The sequence below is a fragment of the Sciurus vulgaris genome, assembly GCF_902686455.1.
Source record: "Sciurus vulgaris genome assembly, chromosome: 1".
Lineage (NCBI taxonomy): Eukaryota > Metazoa > Chordata > Mammalia > Rodentia > Sciuridae > Sciurus > Sciurus vulgaris.
In genome coordinates, this window is record NC_136461.1 from 13,463,748 (window position 1) to 13,481,799 (window position 18,052).

The 18,052-nt window shown below is 59.6% G+C and overlaps 2 protein-coding genes across 3 annotated transcripts in view; one reads left to right on the plus strand and one right to left on the minus strand.

Annotated features, from left to right (window-relative positions):
• The first annotated feature begins 1,598 nt into the window (after positions 1-1,598).
• Positions 1,599-12,126, plus strand: HTR6 (5-hydroxytryptamine receptor 6). Its single transcript, XM_079147144.1, has 3 exons — positions 1,599-2,643; positions 11,196-11,354; positions 11,495-12,126. The coding sequence occupies exons 1-3, from the start codon at positions 1,930-1,932 to the stop codon at positions 12,104-12,106; spliced, it is 1,485 nt and encodes a 494-aa protein (XP_079003270.1). The 5' UTR covers positions 1,599-1,929; the 3' UTR covers positions 12,107-12,126.
• A 2,005-nt stretch (positions 12,127-14,131) lies between these two features.
• The window catches only part of TMCO4 (transmembrane and coiled-coil domains 4), a 78,771-nt gene continuing 74,850 nt past the window's right edge, over positions 14,132-18,052 (minus strand). For both annotated transcript variants that reach the window (XM_079147098.1, XM_079147099.1), the window contains one exon: positions 14,132-15,198. In XM_079147098.1, coding sequence (XP_079003224.1) covers positions 14,800-15,198 — 399 coding nt within the window. In that variant the 3' untranslated portion in view covers positions 14,132-14,799. The remainder of the gene's footprint in view (positions 15,199-18,052) is intronic.

Here is an 18,052-nt window from a genome sequence, read left to right on the forward strand (position 1 = left end):
CCCAAGACCTGGCCGTTGCTAAGCAGTGGATCTAGGATCCTGACTCTGGTTCCAGCTTCTCTGTCCCTGCATTCTGGTCCCTGGAGCAATGTAGTGTGGTGCGGGGGAGGACTGGCCTCCTCCACCGGCTGCCTTGATTTGCCTGTGGGCAGGACTGGGGCTTTGAATGCCAATAGAGGCTTAGGGATGGGCGGAGGCGCTTCAGGGTCTGAAGTTTTTGTCAGGACATACCTTGACCACTGTGGTGGGCTCCCTCTGCCGTGATCAGAGTTTCAGTTTCTACTTGAGCAGGGCCTTACACATGGGAAATATTATTTTTCTGTACATTAAAAACATGCTCCAGATCCTCTCTACACTGCTGTACCTTTTCCTTTTTTCTATAGCAATCACTTTATGATCACCCTGTATGTTTATTATGTTTATTGTTTATTCCGCTATCACGTAAGTTCCATGGAGGCGGGATCTTTGTTTTGGTCACTGCAGTGTCCTGATTAGACACGGCAGTGTCTGATGCCTACTAAGTGCTCAAGAAGCATTTGTCAAATGAAGGATCGGAATCTGCAGTATGAATCTGCACAGCAGGGTTAGGCAGCGAGGGTCACCGCCAGGGGGCGCCACACCCCACCCCTGTGCCTACGACTCTACCCTACCAGACCTGCGGGATTCCCACATCTCTTCGCTGCTATACAGGGGACGCCACAGGTCAGGGACTTCATCCGCAGTATCTGGCGCGGCACTGGTTCCTGCTCAAAAGACCAGAAGGGTCAGCGCGCTGCTCAAGCTAAAGGTGAAAAATGCCGGGAATTATTAGCCCATTTTATAGGTACAGCAATCAAGGCCCAGAGGGGTGACAAAGAGACCTGCCCGGTGTTTCCCAGCTGGTTCCCTGAAAGCGCGGCGACCCCGCCGCGAGGGGCCAGACCTCAGTGAGGAGGAATCCCTGGGTACCGCAGGTCACAGCCCCTTCATTGAGTTCCGCCTGCGCCATCACCACGTGTGGGCGGGGGTGTGGGGACTGCCATCGCCGGGAGGCGACCCGGCGCGGCTGGGCGCTCGGAGCGCTCCTCCGCGGCCTGGGGCACCGGGACCCTCTCCGCGAGGCTGGGCGCGTCTCCCCGCCCACCGCGGGGCGGGGCGCACGCTCGGCGGCTCCCGGACCGCGCGCTCCCGAAGCAGCCCGGGCTCCTCGCCGCGCCTCTTGGGCTCCCGCGCCCCCGGCCCGCGCCGCGTCTCCTCCAGCCCCGCGGGCCTGCGGCAGTCGCCGGCAGCCGAGCAGCGCCGAGCGCCCCAGGTACCGAGCGCGGGCGGGGGCGGGCCAGCCAGCGGCGCGGCGGTCAGGGGCGGAGCGCGGCGCTGCCCTCCGCCGCCCGCGGGGCCTGCCCGGCCCGGCCCGGAGCCTCCCGCGCGCCGCGGGGCTGCCTCTGCGCCGGCGGAGACCTGGCTTCCCCCCGGGGGCTTTGCCACCGTCCCTGGGCCACCACACTGCGACCCCAGGCGCGACGGCTTCCAGCTGGCGTCCCACACGCCCACCTCCGGGCGCCGGGCGCCCGTCCCCGAGTCCCACCTTCCCGGCGCCCCGCCCCCGCCGGCGCCCCCAGCCCAGGGGACTGCGCGCGCCCGGGCAGCCCATCCAGCCTCCGCCTAACTTTCCGCGGCTCCTTGGGGGGGACTCGCTCATCAGGTGCCCCTGTCCAAACTTCCTCCCCGTGGCCTCCAGGGTCCCTGCCGCATCCCCGGCAGGGGAGCGGCCCTGTAACCCCCTCCGTCCTCTTTGGGTCGCTGTAGCTGGACTTAGCGCCCGCTCCTGTCTTGTCACCTACTGCCTGGGGTGGGTGCTGCTCTCCTCACCGACGACAACCTCGGTTCCTCCAGGCTACTCACCGTCCTCCCGCCTACCCGCTCACGTCCCTGTACTCACCCCCAGCCTCCATGGTCCCAGATCCCGGCCCAGCCAACAACAGCACCCCGGCCTGGGGACCCGGGCCGCCGGTGGCCCCCGGGGGCAGCGGCTGGGTGGCGGCCGCGCTGTGTGTGGTCATCGCGCTGACGGCGGCGGCCAACGCGCTGCTCATCGTGCTCATCTGCACGCAGCCAGCGCTGCGCAACACGTCTAACTTTTTCCTGGTGTCGCTCTTCACATCGGACCTGATGGTGGGGCTGGTGGTAATGCCACCCGCCATGCTGAACGCGCTGTACGGACGCTGGGTGCTGGCGCGCGGCCTCTGCCTGCTCTGGGCGGCCTTCGACGTGATGTGCTGCAGCGCCTCCATCCTCAACCTCTGCCTCATCAGCCTGGACCGCTACCTGCTCATCCTCTCACCGCTGCGCTACAAGCTGCGCATGACGCCCCCGCGCGCCCTGGCGCTGGTCCTGGGCGCCTGGAGCCTGGCTGCGCTCGCCTCCTTCTTACCTCTGCTGCTGGGCTGGCACGAGCTGGGCCTGGTGCGGGCACCCGCTCCGGGCCAGTGCCGCCTGCTGGCCAGCCTGCCCTTCGTCCTCGTGGCGTCAGGCCTCACCTTCTTTCTGCCCTCTGGTGCCATCTGCTTCACCTACTGCAGGATCCTGCTGGCTGCCCGCAAGCAGGCCGTGCAGGTGGCCTCGCTCACCACCGGCATGGCCAGCCAGGCCATGGAGACACTGCAGGTACTGGGGATGCTCTGGAGATCTGGGCTTGTGGGATGGAGAGGAATGAGTGGCCCTTGTGTGCCCACCACTTGGTAGAGACCTGCGATGACCTCCTCCGGGCCTTCCTAGTGCCCACCTCTTTTCGCAGCTCAGGACAGCGCCATTGCCATATGGGGCAGGCAGCTGACGTCCAGCGGGAATTTAGGGTGGCCAGCCTCCCCCCATGTGCTCCTCCCTCATCTTGCCCATCTTGGCACCCTGGTGGCATCATGCTGGAAACTTAGGAAGAATTTCTCTCGCACACTCATGCCATTCTTGATCCAGGCCTGTTGGTTCTGCCTCCTGAATAGGTGCTGTCTCTGCTGCCACCTCCTGAATCCAAGCCACCATTGCTGCTCCCCTGGGAGCCTGGGGAGGCTTCTGCTGGCCACCCTGCTTCCACTCCAGGGGCCATGCTGCCCGTCCTCTGCGCACGACCCAGAGCAGTTTTAAAAAGGAAGTGGCCATGTTGCTCCTGCTACACACTCCCATCGCTCTCAAAATATCTCAGGATGTGGTCCTGCTGGCCTCTGCAGCCTCCCTGCCTCCTCTCAGCCTCTCTCTTGGTTAACACAGCCCCTGGAAGGCTTGGGGCTCCAGTCTGGGCTAATGTCTTTGCACCTGCCTGGAATGCTCCTTCCTAGGGCTGCTCCTGCCTGACCTTTCCAGCTCTCCTGTTCCCAGGATGTTCTGCAGAGCCACCCCCGTGTCCCATCTGTTCCATCAAACCCCAGCTTACTTGTGGACTTGGTCATCCAGGCTTGAATATTAGCTGTGGATCTAGCTCAGAGCTGATCCCCAGTGCACACAGTAGGTGCTCAATACTTACTTGTGAATGGGGAAGGCACTTTTAGCTCAAGGCTCTGCAAGACCTACAAGTGACATGACTGCTTTTGTCACACGGGCTCTCACAGTTGTGAGCCCCGTGGTCCGCCTGGCAGGGTGGGGTGTAGGCTGATGCGGCCTCGAAGGCAGGAATCACTAAGCCTCAGTCTCTGGGGGAGCTAGCAGCTGGGCGCCCAGGTCGCGAGGCACCAGAGCTGGGCCTGGCCCTTCACCTCTGAGGCCAGGGTGGCCCTGCTTTGTCTCCCTATCTGTGCTCCCCAGAACGTTCTCGAGTCCCACAGGTAGCTGTAACCTGAACTGGCTGGTTCAGAGGTGGGACGGCTCCCTGGCCAGGCCACACTCTCTGTAGATCGCTTGTGTCTTTACTCTTCGTGTCCTGCTGGATGGCCCTGCTTGATCAGGCGCTCCCCGCAGTGGCCATTTCCCCTCCGGAGCCCCTGGGTTCTTCTGTCAACTGACTCGAGAACGAGAGGTGGCAACACAGGTTCCTCTCCTGTGGGAAATTTCTGATCTAAAAGGAAGGCCACCTCTCTTTGGAAGTTCTAAGTGACTTAGTACGGGGGCCACATGTGTTCCGAGGCGAACAGGTCGCTCGCCAGGGCTCCACAGAGCAGGGGTCGATTTCTCGCTCATGCAAAGTACACATGGTGGTCCCCAGGGTCCTGCAGAGAATTTGTCTTTTCCTTTGGCTGTGCGGGGGTATAACCCAGGGCCCCTCGTGTGCCAGGCAAGTGCTCCACCGCTGAGCTACGCCCCAGGCCCTGAGTCCTTGTAAAAGGGTGTTTCCCAAATTTCAGGTACTTGGTAACCACCCGGGGCTATCTACCCCAGCCCCGCTTCAGACTGCCTGTTTAATATGTATTCAGCATTTTCTTAGAATCATCTCACTTATCTCTTTATTTTCATGAATTTGTTTAGAAAGGAAACTTCCTCTCTCTTCTGGAAATGGAAAGTTGGTACCCCTTGGCCTAGGTGGAAGGGGATCACACAGCATCTATTGATCACCTGTAAGCATCTCACCTTCCAGACATGTCCAGCTCTGAGATGTCTTTCCTCTCTACTACAGCCCACCGGGGCTGGGCCCCTTGATTGATGCCTGGGTTATTGGCAGTCATCTCCGAACTGACTTCCTGATTCTGACCTTGCTCCCTTTCAACCTTATACAGCAGCTGAGTGATCCCTGTCCCCTCAGGTCACTTGTCTGCTCTGGTGACCTTGCATCTCATGTCACCAGACCCTCTGCTCTTCATCTGGCTTTCCTCTTCTTCCACCAGCCAACTTGTGCTGTCTTTTTCAACCACACTGGTCTCTTGCTGTTCCTCAAACACACCAAGTATATTCCTACCCCAGGGCCTTTGCACTTGGTGTTCCCTCTGCCTGAGTATTCTTTCTTCACATCTCCACACGTTTTTCCATCTCTTCCTTCTGGCTTCTGTTTACTTCCTTCCCTAACCCCTCTCTCAAGGGTAATAACTTGCAGCCACATGTGGTGGTGCATGCCTATAATCCCAGCAACTCAGGAGGCTGAGGCAGGAGGATTGCAAGTTCAAGGCTAACGTCAGCAACTTGCAAGGCCTGAGATCCTGTCTCAATACAAAAAGAAAATAAAAAGGGCTGGGAATGTGGCTCAATGGTTAAGTGTCCCTGAGTTCAATCCCTGTACCAAAGGAAAAAAAGAAAGAAGAAAGAAAGAACAAACATTAGTAATTACTGTTGGGTGTGGTGGTGCACACGTGTATTCCCAGTGACTAGGGAGGCTGAGGCAGGAGGATTGCAAATTTGAGGCCAACCTCAGCAACTTAGTGAGATCCTGTTTCAAAATAAAAAATGAAAAGGACTGGGGGTAACATAGAGGTAAAGCGCCCCTGGGTTCAATCCCCCCGCGCACAGAAGAGTAGTATGTGCCCCTTACCTGGGCCCCTCCAGTCCTAATTTCCTGAGCTATGCTCTTGGCAGCATGAGGATAACCTGAATTCTTTTATACTCACCCCTTTATTTCTTGATTATCTACTCCCCCGTGGGAGGAAGTTCTGTGAGGTTGGGGACTTGTGTTTTTTGTTCACGGCCTGTTCCCAGCACCTAAGATGGCACCCAGCACATGTTCACGGAAGGGGTGTAGCCAGCACAGTGCTCAGGAGCTGGGGCGCCAGGCCGCCTCCTGTCTCCCTGGGATCCGTTTTTGTGTGGGCTGGATCCTAACGGCGTTTTTTTTTTTTTTTTTTTTTTTGGTACTGGGGATTGACCACGGGGGCACTTTGCCACTGAGCTACACCCCCAGCCCTTTTTATTTTTTATTTAGAGCCAGGGTCTCTGAATTGTATAGGGCCTCACTAAGTTGCTGAGGCTGTCCTCAAACTTGCAATCCTCCTCCCTGGGCCTCGCGAGTGTTGGGAATACAGGTGTGTGCCAGGACCCACGATAAGCTCAGCTGTAAGCTTTTTATTATGTGAATTCATTTCTTTGGTAGCATGTTTTGAGTACCTGCTGTGTACAGGAGCTGTTGTGGGCTGCAGATGTGGCGGTGAGCAAGACTGGCAAGGCCTGCCCTCTTGGAATCTGTGTTCTGGCTGGAGAGAGGGAGACTGGGAGAGGCAGACGCTGGTCATGGAGTGTTACTGGAGGGCGGTGGAGCTTGTGGAAGGGGCCTCTTTCCGTGAATGTCCTCAGTCAGTCCACTGTGCACGTGCTGGGACTAAAGAAGTCACAGCGAGCCCTAAAACCCGGAGCTGGGCCATGCCCTGGGCGCTGAGACTGGGATGGGAGCCCTCCGCGTGGCCTGCACTTGGGAGTGTGTGTCTGCGTGTCAGGGATGCTGCTTCCCCCCGCCCCCGTGCTGTGACCCTTTTCCTCCTCTGGGACCGCCCCTCTCCGAGGCCAGCAGCTTCCAGCCTGGCCCAGGGGCCTCTCTCAGGGCCTGGAGCTTAGGGCGCTGCAGGGAGTTAATCTACTGGGTGCCCTGGGCCCCTCCCCTCGGGGCTCCGCCCCCTCCTCCCTCTTCCCCCCCCCCCCCCAGCCTCCAATTTCCCACAGAGGGGAGGGGCCGGGCGCAGGTCCCAGAGCCCCAGCTCCCCTGGGGTGAACTGGGTGCTGGCCACACTGTGACCTCCAGCACACCGGCCTGTGTGTGCAAACGGCTTTCAGAGGGACGGGGAGAGAGGCCGTGCCTAGAGCTGGGGCTTCGGGGATGGGGCGGTGGTGTCAGGCTGAGAGGGCGGGGAGGGGCGTGCGTGTGCGTGTGCATGTGTGAGTGAGGGGGCGGTGCCTGCGTAGGAGTGGTGAGTGCTGCTCAGAGGCCGGGGGCGTGGTCAGGTGGCCCTGGGGCAGCGCGGAGGGCAGTGGAGGGCGACCCCGAGGGCCGACAGGGACTTCCCTGCGGCCCCCCGGGGCCTCCTCTCTGCCAGCATTTCTGCGTCTCTGGTTCCTCCCCCTCCCCCTTCCCATCCGAGCTTCCCTTCTCCCCACCCCTCGCTCTCCCTCACCCACCTGTGCTGTCCTAGTGATCCTGATCCGTCTCCCTCCATCCCTGTCCTTCTCCTCGGAGGAGGAGGAGGAGGCTGTGATACAGGAATATCCGCACGGGGGAGGAGGGGGCTGAGCTGGGGGATGCTGGCAGAGTGGCTGCGTGTGGCTGCCCCAGCCAGGAGCGCGGTGTCTGTCCTGCCTCTTTCCCATCACAGCTGGATGACCTTGGAGAAGTCATTTCACCACCCCAGACCCCAGGGCTAATGATACCTATCCTTTGAGATAATTCCACAGTCGCTGGCCCAGGGCTGGGGTGCAGCTCAGGGGTAGAGGAGGGATCTCTTGTGTGAGGCTCCTGGTTGAATCCCCAGCGCTGGAAAAACCCCTGCCTTACTATTGTGGCCACTAGATCATTGTTGCCAATGATCACCAGCTAAGCTAGACACTGATGACAATAAACAGCAGTGATGACAATAAACAGCATTAATGACAGTTGATGCTTCCATGACACTTACTCTGTGCCTGGAGCTGTTCTGATCACTTCCATATTATCTTATTTAATCCTAACATGGTCCTGTGAGGTTGATGGTCTTATAATTGCCATTTTACAGAAGAGAAAGCAAAGACACAGAGAGGTGGAGGAACTTTCTTGAGGTCACACAGCTAGGTAGTAACAGCCAGAATCTGGAACCAGGAAATCTGTGATTGGATGGTTGTGAAAGGCATGAATACACCAGGGAATACGTAAGTGCACTGTGTTCGATTATTTTGCAGTGTTGGGGACCCAACCCAGGGACTTGTATTTGGTAAGCAAGTGCTCTACCACTGAGCTGCCACCCCCGCTTTCAAATAAAACACTCAAAGGTAGAGATAAAGTAAAAGATTCCCCAAATTCTTTCCCTTCCATTCCCAGGGACACTCAGCTTTTGGGGTCTGTCCTCCCAGTCCTCCTTCTGGGTTTACATATTTGTATCACTACCCAAGAGTCTTAGTGTTTCCGGTGGGGCTGTGGCACATGCTGGTAATGCCAGCAACTTGGGAGGCTGAGGCACGAGGCCGGCATGTTCAAGGCCAGCTTGGGCAACTTAGTGAGACCCTGTCTCAAAATGAAAAAAATAAAAAGGAGTGGGAATGTGGCTCAGTGGTAAAGTGCCCCTGGGTTCCATCCCCAGTACCAAAACAAAACACAACCCCCCAAGAAGTCCTGCTTCCGCCTCTGCACAGTGCTGCTCTACAAAGATGGGGGAAGTCCAGGGCCTCTCTTCAGCTGCTCTTTGGTGAATTTGACCTTGATGGTTGTAAAGCCAAGTCTCCATATTTGTGAAAACAGAGGGATAGGGTTACAGCGTGTCTTGTCTTCTCCCTGCCCCTCTGCTCCATTCCAGAAGGAGAAACCCGGTCCTGGAAGGAGCAGGGAGCTGGCCCTAGTTGGGGTTTCAGCACCGCGGACAGGGCTGACTCTGGAAACTGGAGGGGTGGGGAGAGGAGCTGCTGAGGAGCTCAGCCCGGGCAGTGGGGGTGGGATGCTGGCTCTGAACCTCCCAGGCAGTGACACATCTTGGCTTTGCCTCCTCCGCCTCCTTTCCATCTGCGGAGGGTTGCCTGGGGATCTGGCTCCCTTCCTGCCTCCTTCTGATCTCCCCACACCCAGCCCACCGCTGGCTGCCTCAGGAAGAAAGCTGAGTTCTCGTGCTGTTTAGGAAATGCTGGGCCCATCCCTGCCTTCAAAGCCCAAGTGTGTTCCTGGCTGCACATGACACCTTTCCCCAGTAGGTAAATTGTGCACGCTGGCACTTCCTTAAATTGGAGATATAGGTGAGTCTCTGTGTAAATCTGATACAGGAAAGACCAAGGTGGTCACAGCACATGGTTTAGAGGGGGGTTCCCTTCCTAGCTTCACTGACCTCTAGAGGCCTCATGGTGGAGACTAGAGACTTGCAAGTGCCTCTGAACCTTCTGGAAGTGTAGAATTCTTCTTTCTTCTTCTTGTGTGTATAAGAATTTATGAGTTTTTTTTTTTATTTTCCGGGGACAGGTTTTGTAGATTACTTAGAATTTTTTTGTTTGTTTTGGTGCTGGGGATGGAACCCAGGGTCTTGCACATGCTAAGCCAGTGCTCTGCCACTGAGCTGCACCTCCAGGTCTCACTGAATTACTAAGTCCCCAAACTTGTGATCCTCCTGCCTCAACCTCCCGAGTAGCTGGGAGTACAGGCAGGAGCCACCGCGCCCAGCTTACTTCCAAATTCTGACCCATGACATTAGCATTTACCCAAGTTTTAACTTTGGAATTATCTTTGTAAAAGATGAAGGTGGGGAAAAGTTAACTGATGAGAGGGAAGAGAAAGAAAATAGCCTTTATTGAGCTCCTACTGTGTACCTGGCACTGGCTGGCCCAGGGGGTGGGTACTACCATTTCCATTTTAGCAAAGGGGAAAAGATGAGAAGTTTCTCAAGTGTACTCCTTCCATTCCAGTCTTACAGTTCAGAACTTTCTCACTTTATGTTCCTGGTAGTGCTGGCTTCCTCTACTCCAACCCCATTCTGCATAGACTGCCAGAACTATCATTTCATTTATAGCACATCAGTTCCCTATTGAGAGTCGTGAAATGCCTTATGCTTCTGCTTTTGCCCACTGACTGGGCCCTAACTAAATAAATATGTGTTGCTTAAAACCATCCCACGTAGCCAGGCATGGTGGTGCACACCTATAATCCCAGGGAGTCGGGAGGCTGAGACAGGAGGATCACAATTTGGAGGCCAGCCTCAGCAACGTATCAAGACCCTATCTCAAAAAAAATATGAAGGGCTGGGGATGCAGCTCAGTGGTTGAATTCCTAGCTTTAATCCTTGGTGCTGCCAACAAAACAGCCACCAAAAACCAACAAAAACAAAACACAAACCAAAAAAACCCCCCACAACCCACCAACAAAATCCCACGAGTCCCCCCCACCAGCCTATTTGTAGTGGAAATGAATTTTTGAGACATCGGTGTTAAATATGCAGAATGCGTGTGAAAAAAATCAAGGCAACCCAAAGGCCCTTAAGACAAAATGGAATCTAAGACCCTTCCCCATCCTGAGTCCACCCAGACCAGCCTGCCTTTCTTTGGAAAGAGAGGCACTGACGTCAGATGCCTGGGTGAAGACCAAGTGAGAAAAATCCTCCACTGTTCAGTTCAGGTTCTTAGACTTTCACGAAGTTAAAAATGGGAAGAGGGGCTGGGGCTGGGGCTGGGGCTCAGGCTCAGTGGGAGAGCGCCTGCCCCGCACGGTGCCGCCCTGGGTTCCATTCTGGGCACTGCAGAGAAATACATAAATAAAATAAAATAAAATAAAATAAAATAAAATAAAGTCCATTGACAACTAAAGATATATTAAAAGAAAAAAAAGGTGAAGAGAGCTTCCGGGCTGCAGGCCTAACCCAGGCAGGTCCTTTTGCGCTCCCGGGTCTGCCGGCTGCCAGGTGGCAGAGCGAGTTCTATCAGCCCCGGCCCCCGGCCTCCTGCTGGGAAGCAGCTTCTTGCCCTCCTTCCCTCCTCTGCTCTCCTGCTCTTGATGTCCACTGTCAAGAAGGGAGATGCCCGCCGGTCCTGGCACAAGTGACTTGTAAGATGCCAAGGTCACCAGCGTCCCTAGCAATCTATGAAAGATTCAGTGGCGACCATCTGCTTCGTGCCCACGTTCTCAAAAAATAAAAGGAGCGCTCTGTCTTCTGGAGGACGAGCGAAGCCCGTTATTCCAAAACGGGAAGAGAATCCACACGCTGAGGCTGCGCCCGGCAGCAGCGGGTCCCTTTCCCGCTTTCTTCCCACCGCGGAAGGCTCTGGAAGGGGCTGGGCTCGCTTCTGTGCGCTGGCCGGCGCAGAGGGTTGACTTCAGGCGGTGGACCTGCCCGTGTGCGCTGCCTGCAGCTCCTTGTGGAATTCAGGGTCAGGGTCATAGCGCCATCAGGTCCACGCCTGAGGCGCGGTTTGGGACGTTGGTGTCAGCGCCAGCTTACTGCCCGTAGCAGGGCGTGGTCTGCAGCCACGGTGAACCAGCAGCTTGGAGTCAGGGTCAGGCCTCGGTCTGGGGCTCCGACTGGGGCTGTCAGGGGTCAGGATTCAGTTAATGGCTGGCACTAGGGCTCAGCCTAGAAGTGAGGTGAGGCTCAGTCTATGGCTAGGTCAGGATCAGACTGGGACTCAGGGTCACCTGACCGCTGTGGCCTTCCTTTGCACAGGTGCCGAGGACCCCACGCGCAGGGGCGGAGTCGGCTGACAGTAGGCGTCTGGCCACCAAGCACAGCAGGAAGGCCTTGAAGGCCAGCCTGACGCTGGGCATCCTGCTGGGCATGTTCTTCGTGACCTGGCTGCCCTTCTTTGTGGCCAACATAGCCCAGGTAATGCCATGGCAGGGGAAGGCCAGCCAGCCCAGGGCGGGCAGGGGTGGGGGTCACCTCCCACGCGGTCCGCGTGTATCCGTGCTGGGTCGGGGGTCCAGTCCTGCTGGGGCCGAGGGTCACGCGTCCTGTGCCCCCAGGCCGTGTGCGACTGCATCTCACCGGGCCTCTTCGACGTCCTCACGTGGCTGGGGTACTGCAACAGCACCATGAACCCCCTCATCTACCCACTCTTCATGCGGGACTTCAAGAGGGCCCTGGGCAGGCTCCTGCCGTGCCCCCACTGTCCTCGGGAGCGCCGGGCCAGCCTCGCGTCCCCCTCTGCGCGAACCTCGCACAGCGGCGCCCGGCCGGGCCTCAGCCTGCAACAGGTGCTGCCGCTGCCGCTGCCCCCGGACGCGGCCTCCGACTCGGACTCGGGCTCCAGAGGCTCCTCAGGCCTTCGGGTCACGGCCCACCTCCTGTTGCCTGGGGAGGCCACCCGGGACCCTGCGCTGCCCGCCAGGACACAGACGGTCAACTTCGACACCGATCCTCCGGGGACGGAGCTGAGGCTACATCCACTTGGTACCCCACGAACTGACCGAGTTTGGAGCTGGCCAGCCCGGCGTTGGATCAGATGGGACCGGGCCCCAAGGTCTCAGGCCACCTCCGGGCTAACGCCAGGAAGCCACAGGTCTCCAGGGAGCCCCCTGAGCTCCGATGCTGCTCCAGGCCACTTGCCTGAAGGACCAGAGCCGGCTGGGACGTAGTTCTCTGCGAGGTCTTGCATGTGCCTGTGGTTTGTGGAAGGGTGGTCGCGACTCCCGGGTTGCTGGCAGGGCTTCCCGGCTCGGAGCAGGATGCAGACATTCCTGTGCTTTGCCCAGTCTCTCGGGCCGGCGGGAGGGGCCTTCCACCTGTAGACTCGGGTCCTGGCTTGGCCCATCCCTTGCTCCTCACGCACTGTCGCCTCCGGGGCGTTTGTTCGGAATGCCCGTCTCTGCCCCGCCCCAGACCTGTAGCGGCCGGTCGTGCGTCTGCAGCGTGCGTGGCTGGCGTGGCTGGCGGAGCTGATCCGTAGCCCTGAGAATGCCTGGCAGGACGCCCCCAGACCTGCCAGCCCCCAGGCGTGCGTGGTGGCACACGAAAGCCCATGAGCTGGAGCCGGGCTGGGTGGACTTGAACCTTTGCTCTTCTGCTTCTGCTTCTCACTCTGGGGTCTGGCTCAGGTTGCTTGACCTCTAAGGACCTCGGTTATCCCGTGTGTAAAATGGGGTAGCGAGGACACCAACTCTAGGGTCAATTTGAACGTGAACCTGACGTGTGCTGTGTGCCCGGCTTCTGCAGGGGTTCAGTGTGTGGTCCACCCTGTTGTTACCACCCTTGGCCACCCAGCCCCAGAGTGCTGGCTGTGGCCCCCAAGGGCTTTTGGTTCCACGGTTATTCTTCTTTTTGGGGGGATGGAGCCCAGGGCCATGCGCCTTTGGCCAGGGGCTCCCCTCTGAGCTGCCCCCAGCCCCGCTGTTCTTCTAACAGTTTCCTGCCTCTCTTCAGTCCCAGCCCCGATCCCCACCACCTAACTCCAGTTCACAGCTCCACATTTTGGGTGCTGGTGGAGCCCCCATTGCTCAGGGACCTCCAAGCCCCTGCACGGTCCCTCCTGGCACTAAGGGGCAGATGGACAGCAGTTTCCTGTTCAATCTGGGTCCTGAGTTTTCCTCCACCCTGGGTTTCCCTGGACTGGAGGGGAACAGCCATGGGGAGAAGCCCTGGCCCTTGTCCCACCTCCTTCCGGCTTTCTCTGGGGTATGAAGGGAGTGGCCTCCTGGGCCAGCAGAGCAGAGCTGAGGAGAGCTGTCCCTGGTGGGGTGGGCCGCAGGCAGGCAGGTGGACTCTGGCACGGGCCTTGCTTTCTGGTCAGGGAACTGGGTGGGGGACTCCTGGTTCCCAGTTTACCTACCCTAGGTTCCTCCCAGCCTGCGGTTTTTCTTAAAGCCCCAAGACCCATCAGCCAAACTTTCGGGGGCCCTCCTCATGTGGCCTGGCGCTCTCCTTGGTGCTGATCAGGCTTGGGCCAGCCCTGGTCGCTGGCTGCTGGCCACAGAGTGGCCATGGTGCTTGTGATGACTTCCCCTGTGCCTCCAGGCCTGCCGAGGGGGCTCTCAGTAAACACTAGCTGAAGGACGTGACCGTGCTGTGGACTGGATTCTATGGCGGGAACGCGGGGGGGCTTGCGAGGCACTGGGACAGTGGGAGCCAGCCTGGGCCCAGGAGTCCTGGCTCTGGCCCTGACGCTGCCCCTCATGTGCTTTGAGACCCCCAGGCCGTGTGCCCTGCAGGGCCTTGGCTTTCCACATGTGATGTGAGCAGGGTGGACTAGAAATGGCAGCAGTTTGTGAATGAATGAATGAGCGCCCGCGTCCGGGAGAGCCACCCAGCGCCTGCGCCGAGACTCACATCTGCCCTCCCCCACCTCGCTCGGGCTGTCCGACACCCTCTGCCATGTCGTTCCCCCATCTGCTGGTGTGGGGAGATGACCTCTGGCCCTGCCCTTCAGGAGCAGTGGGAGGAACAGAGGAAGGCACCCGAGGCAGACACGTGGCCACGTTCTAGGGCTCCGGCGTCACACTGATGAGGGTCGGACATTGGCTCCATCACCGACTGCCTGTGTGACCTCTGCAGGTTACTTAACCTCTCTGAGCCTCAGTTTTCTCAAGTATGAGATGAAGATCGTAATAGTACCTACTCCATAGGGTGAAGGTAAGTGGAAATAATCCACGTGAGCTCTTGGTATGGGGTAAATAATATGTGATGGCTGCTCGTGTAATTAATTTTATTATCCCTGTTCCTGTTATAGGGAATCCTCCCCTGTAATCCATTCCTGTCACTGGACCTGGTTCCCAATACTCTACTTGCTGATTCAGCATTTATTGCTCCTGCCCTGTTGATTATATCCAGCCCACGACATTGCACAGCTCTGGGGGGCTGCTTACAGCATGATCGTTGCCCTATAATTGTGCAGTGCCCAGCCTGCGAGACTGAATGTGACAGAGCTGATGGATCTGCTAAGCGTGGAGAAAGGAAGCTTCCGGCTGGGCGCCTGTGCCCCGATAGGTGCCTGTGGGGGCGGCCAGGGGAGGGCGGTGGCCTGGGAGTCTGCGTCCCACAGATCTCACTGGACCTCCCAACAGCCAGACCCCACAGCTGCGTCCTGGGTGCAGGGGGCCCCTGGCGGGGAGTCCTGGGGTCCAGCTCTGCTGGGCGGGCCGTGCAGGTCTCTGCTCTTGCCTCCCAGGGAAGGAAGGTGCCCGTTTCCCTTCCCTCCGGGTCCTTTTCAACCCCGATTCCTGTCCCAGGAGAGGCGCTGCTGAGAACTGTCCTCCTCAGGGCTGGGTGGGTGGGTGGCTCAGCGGGCACCGAGCTGCGTGTAGAAACCTGGGAGATGCCCAGGTGCCCACTGAGCTCAGTCCAGCCCTGGGCAGGGGCCCTGGGGCTCCCGGGCACAGTCAGGGCAGCCCAGTGGGTTGGGGTCCACACCATGGCTACACACACCGGGGCTCCCACCCGGGCCGGCAGCAGTGGGAAGCGAGGCCCCTTGGGACTGGTCCAGCCCCTCGGGCACCTGGGCATGGCTGGGGTCAGTGGACGCCCTGGGGGCGCCTCCGGGTGCCGGCCCCTGGCTCTGCCCCACCTGGTGGCTGGTCTTGTCTGCTGAGGAGGCTGCTGCCTGGCGAGGCTCCTCCCGGGGCAGGCTGCCCGGGGCCAGCAGGAGCCCCTTCTCGCCCCAGCCGGGTTTGGTGCGGACACCCACGGCCTTCAGGATGGTGTCCATCCGTTTGGCGTAGTCCAGGTGGCCGCTGACCTGCAGAAGACAGGCGTGAGGGCCACGGTGGTGGTGGGGGGGGGCAGGGCCCAGCCCTCCCCAGGACCCCAAGTGAAGCCCCTAGACCTTGTCCTTGTCCCCAGCCAACCAGTGGCCAACCCATGACTCCACCTCAGAGTCTCAGCTCCGGAGGGTGGGAGGGCCCAGAGCCGGCCAGGAACTGAGTAGACGCAGGTGGAGGCCGTTGCTCCAAGCCGCCCGGGGCTTCCAGGCCGGACAGGCTTTCCTCTGCCCACAGCTGGTGGCCCTGCTGCCCAGGGGCCGTGGGGCCTGGGGCGCCTTCCTGCCCCGACCCGCAGGTGTGGGACAGTGAGGCCAGCCACGCTGGAGGGCAGGACAAAGCCCAGGCGCACACCTGGTGCTGGCCCTCCTGCCTTGCCGGACAACACCAGGCATGTCTGGGGACCGTCCCCAGTGGCCTCAGTGATCGTAGTGGCCCTTGGAGGGCATGAGCTGGAAACCTGGTGCCACAGTGCTGGGTGACTAGGTCCTGAGGTGCCTCGAGAGGGGCTGGGGGCTCGGGGACAGCGCTCGCCCAGCCAGGGTGGGGCCCGGTTCCGTCCCAGCACCGAGTGGGTTACAGAAGCCTTCGCTGTCTGGTGGCTGCAAGTGTGTCGGTTATAAAAGTGACCGTGCCTCTCCCTTGCCCTCGTGCCTCCCCCACGGGCTGATGCAGCGGGAAGGCCCTCATGGTCCATGCTATGCCCCTGGACTTCCCAGATTCCAGAAATGAGAGCCAACTGGGTTTCGGGTACTCCCGCAGAGCAGCAGGAAGACAGAGAGGAAGCACGGGTGTTAGGTGGTGCTCCCCGAAATTCCCTTGAAGAGGAGCACTGCTCTTCTTGTCCCATTTCCTCTTTCCTGCTGGCTGGAAATCAGATGTGATGGGCAGAGCTTAAGCAGCCATCTTGGGCCATGAACTGGCCCACTATACACAGCAAGCAGCAAGACGGAGGGGATTTTAGCCCCTGAACTCTGGAGCCAGCAAGCAGCCGTGAAGGGCCTGTTCTTGGCGAGTTCTGGGCACTGCTGGAGGCCACACCTGCACGGTGGGACCACCATGAGAACCCACGACAAATCTTTGCTGCTGGGGGCAGTGCCCGGCACCTGCTGCTGTGTTAGCCTCACCACGGTTGGGCGTCCACTTGGTGCCAAGCCCTCTGCTAAGTTCTCGGAGCCAGCTGGCATCTCCTATGGGACAGGAAGACTCTTGCCCTGGTGGGGCTCTGGGGTGGGGGACTCTCCTGCTCCGCTGAACCCCGTCCCCAGGTGGGAAGCGGCCCCTGCATGGTTCACAAAGGTCCAGCGGGGAGACGCCAGGTCTGCAGGGCTCTGCTGGGAGGGCAGCCGGTGCTCCCCAGCCTGCCATCCACCTGCCTCCCGGCCGCCCAGGAACAGAGGAGCCCAACACAAAGGCAGTGTAATGACTCCTAATTACGCGGGGGAGGAGATGCGCTGGATGCTCCTAATGTGATAAAGAGCTATTATCAGGCGGAGCTGGGAAGCTGCCAGGAGGCGGTCTGAGGAGGGAAAGAAGCCTGGGAGCTGCTGGTCCCAAAGGCAAAGCCTGGGAGGCGCTGGCAGGGGCCTGGGGGGAGGGACCTGCCATGCGCGAAGGGTCTTACATGTGCTGCCCTGGAAGTTAGGGGGTTTCCACCATTTCACAGATAGGGAAACTGAGGCTCAGAGAGGTTAAGTAACTTGCCCAAGGTCACACAGCCAGCACACCAGCAGCTGAGCCGAGATCTATAGCCAGGCCCCTCTAGTGCCACAGGCTGTACTCTTCCGGCCATATTCCATCCTGGGAGTCTGGGGACAGAGACTGGATCTTGCAGACCTTTGTGGCATTAAAAATAACTTGGGTTCACATGTCACGTGTCAAGTGCTTGGGATGGAGGGGATGTGAAAGGGTGGAAGCTCACGTCTGTCCCCCCAGGAGTCTAGAAACTCCTCCTGCTCCTGGGCTGCACCAGCCCCAAAGCTCCCAGGCAGAAGGCGGGGCAGGGGCTGCGGTTCCCTGGGGCTCCTGGGTGGGTGGGCCGTGAGTTAGGGCCCTGGGAACTTGGGGCCTGGGAGTGCAGGGGAGGAAGTGGCCTGGCAGCATGGTGGCAGATGGCAGGGGCAGGCTGCCAGAGGCCTAGGTGACCAGGGCAGGGACATGCCGGTGGCCTTCAGGGGCAGCAGTCCTGGTGCAGTTTGATTTTCATGTGCTAGGATTCCTCCGTGTCACTGTCCCGTGCTCAGTCCCAGGTGGCAGCTGTTGATGCTCAAGGGGGACACCAGTGTCTCCAGGGGGAGGGGGCGTGCCGTGTGCCCAGGAGGGGCCCTTGGCAGGATGGTGCCGCTCAGACTCCCTTCCCGTGGACCTGGGGACGCTGTGGGCACTGGGTGAACAGCAGCGTGGACGTGAGGGTCGGCCGCGGGCTCCCGCTGGCCGAGTTCTGCCCGCGCCTCGGCTGCAGCTCTCCGTGCTCCGCTCCCGAGCCCCGTCTCTCCTCTCCCCAGCGGGCAACCTCAGAGCTGGCCAGAGTCCGCTCCGCCTGGTCCTGCAGGGCAGCTGGGCAGGTCCCGGCCCTCTCGTCCTCAGTGGGACGGGGTGGTACTCAGGCCTGGGGCGGCCCTGGGGCAGAGCCAGGCTGGAGCGGGGCCATGCGGGAAGCTGCCACCTCGCTGTGACAAGCAGGTGGCGGTGGGCGAGGGCTCTGGTTTGGGCCTTGTCTGGGCTGCATAGGCTCCTCAGGGTGAGCCTCGACCGGGCAGCCGGGGCCCTCGAGGCTGAGGTGGGAGGCTGGTCAGTGGCCCCTGACCTCCCCGATCAGAGCTGTCGGCTCTG

Bases quoted from the DNA above. Each gene is read 5' to 3' on its own strand.
- HTR6 (XM_079147144.1), top strand. From the start codon at position 1,930: ATGGTCCCAGATCCCGGCCCAGCCAACAACAGCACCCCGGCCTGGGGA. The intron at 2,644-11,195 runs GTACTGGGGATG...TCCTTTGCACAG, and splicing joins AGGCCATGGAGACACTGCAG to GTGCCGAGGACCCCACGCGC. The intron at 11,355-11,494 runs GTAATGCCATGG...CTGTGCCCCCAG, and splicing joins TTGTGGCCAACATAGCCCAG to GCCGTGTGCGACTGCATCTC.